Source organism: Chaetura pelagica, unplaced genomic scaffold (assembly GCF_000747805.2).
Source record: "Chaetura pelagica isolate M959 unplaced genomic scaffold, ChaPel_1.0 scaffold1106, whole genome shotgun sequence".
In the NCBI taxonomy this organism is placed as follows: domain Eukaryota; kingdom Metazoa; phylum Chordata; class Aves; order Apodiformes; family Apodidae; genus Chaetura; species Chaetura pelagica.
Window position 1 is genome coordinate 109,727 of NW_009953788.1, and position 1,761 is coordinate 111,487.

General features: G+C 56.8%; 1 protein-coding gene across 1 annotated transcript in view; it reads right to left on the reverse strand.

Moving 5' to 3' along the window:
• Window positions 1-342: 342 nt before the first annotated feature.
• NXPH3 (neurexophilin 3) overlaps window positions 343-1,761 on the reverse strand; it is a 38,453-nt gene continuing 37,034 nt past the window's right edge. Inside the window, exon 2 of the mRNA XM_010001036.1 lies at window positions 343-1,068. Within this exon, the coding sequence (XP_009999338.1) occupies window positions 343-1,068 (726 nt within the window). The remainder of the gene's footprint in view (window positions 1,069-1,761) is intronic.

The following is a 1,761-nucleotide window of genomic DNA, read 5'->3' on the forward strand; positions in this document are numbered from 1 at the left end:
CCCATCCATTATTGCAAGGAGGAACACGAGTCCTGATGGTGGTTTTTACATCCTATTTTCTGTATCCCAGGTTCAGACCCTGCCTCCTCACACCAGTCTCTAAAGACCACAGACCCAGGCCAGGTTTAGTGATGCTGGTACCCCAAAGCCTGAAGTTCCTCCTCTTGACTTTGGAGTTTTGGGGGAAAAAAAATGGGGAAAACCCTCCTTTTCCTTCTTTGCTTCTGGTTTCTAGGGACAGCTGCTCCCCCACCCCTGCTTACAGAATTGTCCCTGTCACCCCCCCCCTCCCTGCCCTCCCAAGTGCCCTCCTGTCACCGGGGTCCTCCTGAGATGGGATCTTCATCCTGAGGGGTAGTAGGGCACGTCGCTGTGGTAGTTGTAGTCAGGACACACCTTCTGCACCAGCCTGTAGTCTATGCTGTAGAAGGTGATGTAGATGCAGATGACTTTGAAGGGCTTGGAGCAGACCCAGGAGACGTGGCTCTGGGTGTGCTCATGGTAGCAGGTCTTGGATGGGTCGTAAGTGCAGAGCGTGGTCTTCTTGGCACGATCCACCTTCTCGTACTCCACGCGGCAGTTGAAGATCTTGGATTCTTTGGCCTCGATGAAGATCTGTTGCTCCAGGTCAAACTCCACTGCCTTGGTGGGAGGGACGAGGCTGACAGAGATGTTCCCTTGCCCAGTGGAGTTGTGTCTGAAGAAGACGTTGACTGTGCCATTGCCGTGATCAACCACCTTTCCGGTGATCAAGAGGTTCAACTTCACTGTCTTGATGTTGGAATAGAAATCTCCCCAGCCAAAAATTTTTTTCAGCTTGCCTGAAGCTGACCCCAAGTCCCTCTGTCCTCTGGAATGTGGAGTGTGGTCCTGCTTGGACAGGTTGTCCAGGATGTCCCATAACTCCCACGAGCTGCTCACCAGCTCCAAGAGGGTCATGTTCTGCAGTAAGGTTGGAGTTAACAGGGATTTTGGAGAGAGCAGCTCAGTCTTCTGCACCTGAGCTCCCTCCTGGCTCTTGGGTTCACGTTGCTCTGCACCTTTCCCTGCTTCTTGGCCACAGATCACCTGAAAAGAGTGATGGTGGAGAGTGAGAGGTGGGTGATTGGTGCCTTTCCCCTGTCTAGTTTTGTTCTCCAGAGTCACCCCACTTCTCCAGATGTGACCTGCCCATCCTCTCATTTCCCTTGTCTCCTGCCTTTGCTCTCTTCTTCTCCCTGGAGTCCACGTTTCCCTTCTGGTTGCAGCTTCCCCCTGTTCTCACCCTCCTCAGGTGGTTGCTCAGGGAATGGGTGACAGGAGCCAGGGTGGGTGACAGGAGCCAGGATGGGTGACAGGAGCCAGGGTGGGTGACAAGAGCCAGGGAGCCAGGGTGGGTGACAGGAACCAGGATGGGTGACAAGAGCCAGGATGGGTGACAGGAGCCAGGGTGGGTGACAGGAGCCAGGATGGGTGACAAGAGCCAGGGAGCCAGGGTGGGTGACAAGAACCAGGATGGGTGACAGGAGCCAGGGTGGGTGCATTTTGCCACTGAGGGTGCAGCTTGGAGGTGGCACCTGGGTCAGGGCAGGGCACTTGCACCCCGGGGAGCTCTGCAGATGCTGGGGGGAGGGTGCCATGGGGGAGGATGCCCACCTGTGACAAGGGTGCCCACCTTCTGGCCGTGACACAGGGGGGTCTCCCTGCTGCCCCCTCACCCCACGGACCCCTCTCCTGAGCCCCAGCCTGTCCCACGCCCTGCTGGGGGGATGGAGCTGGGGG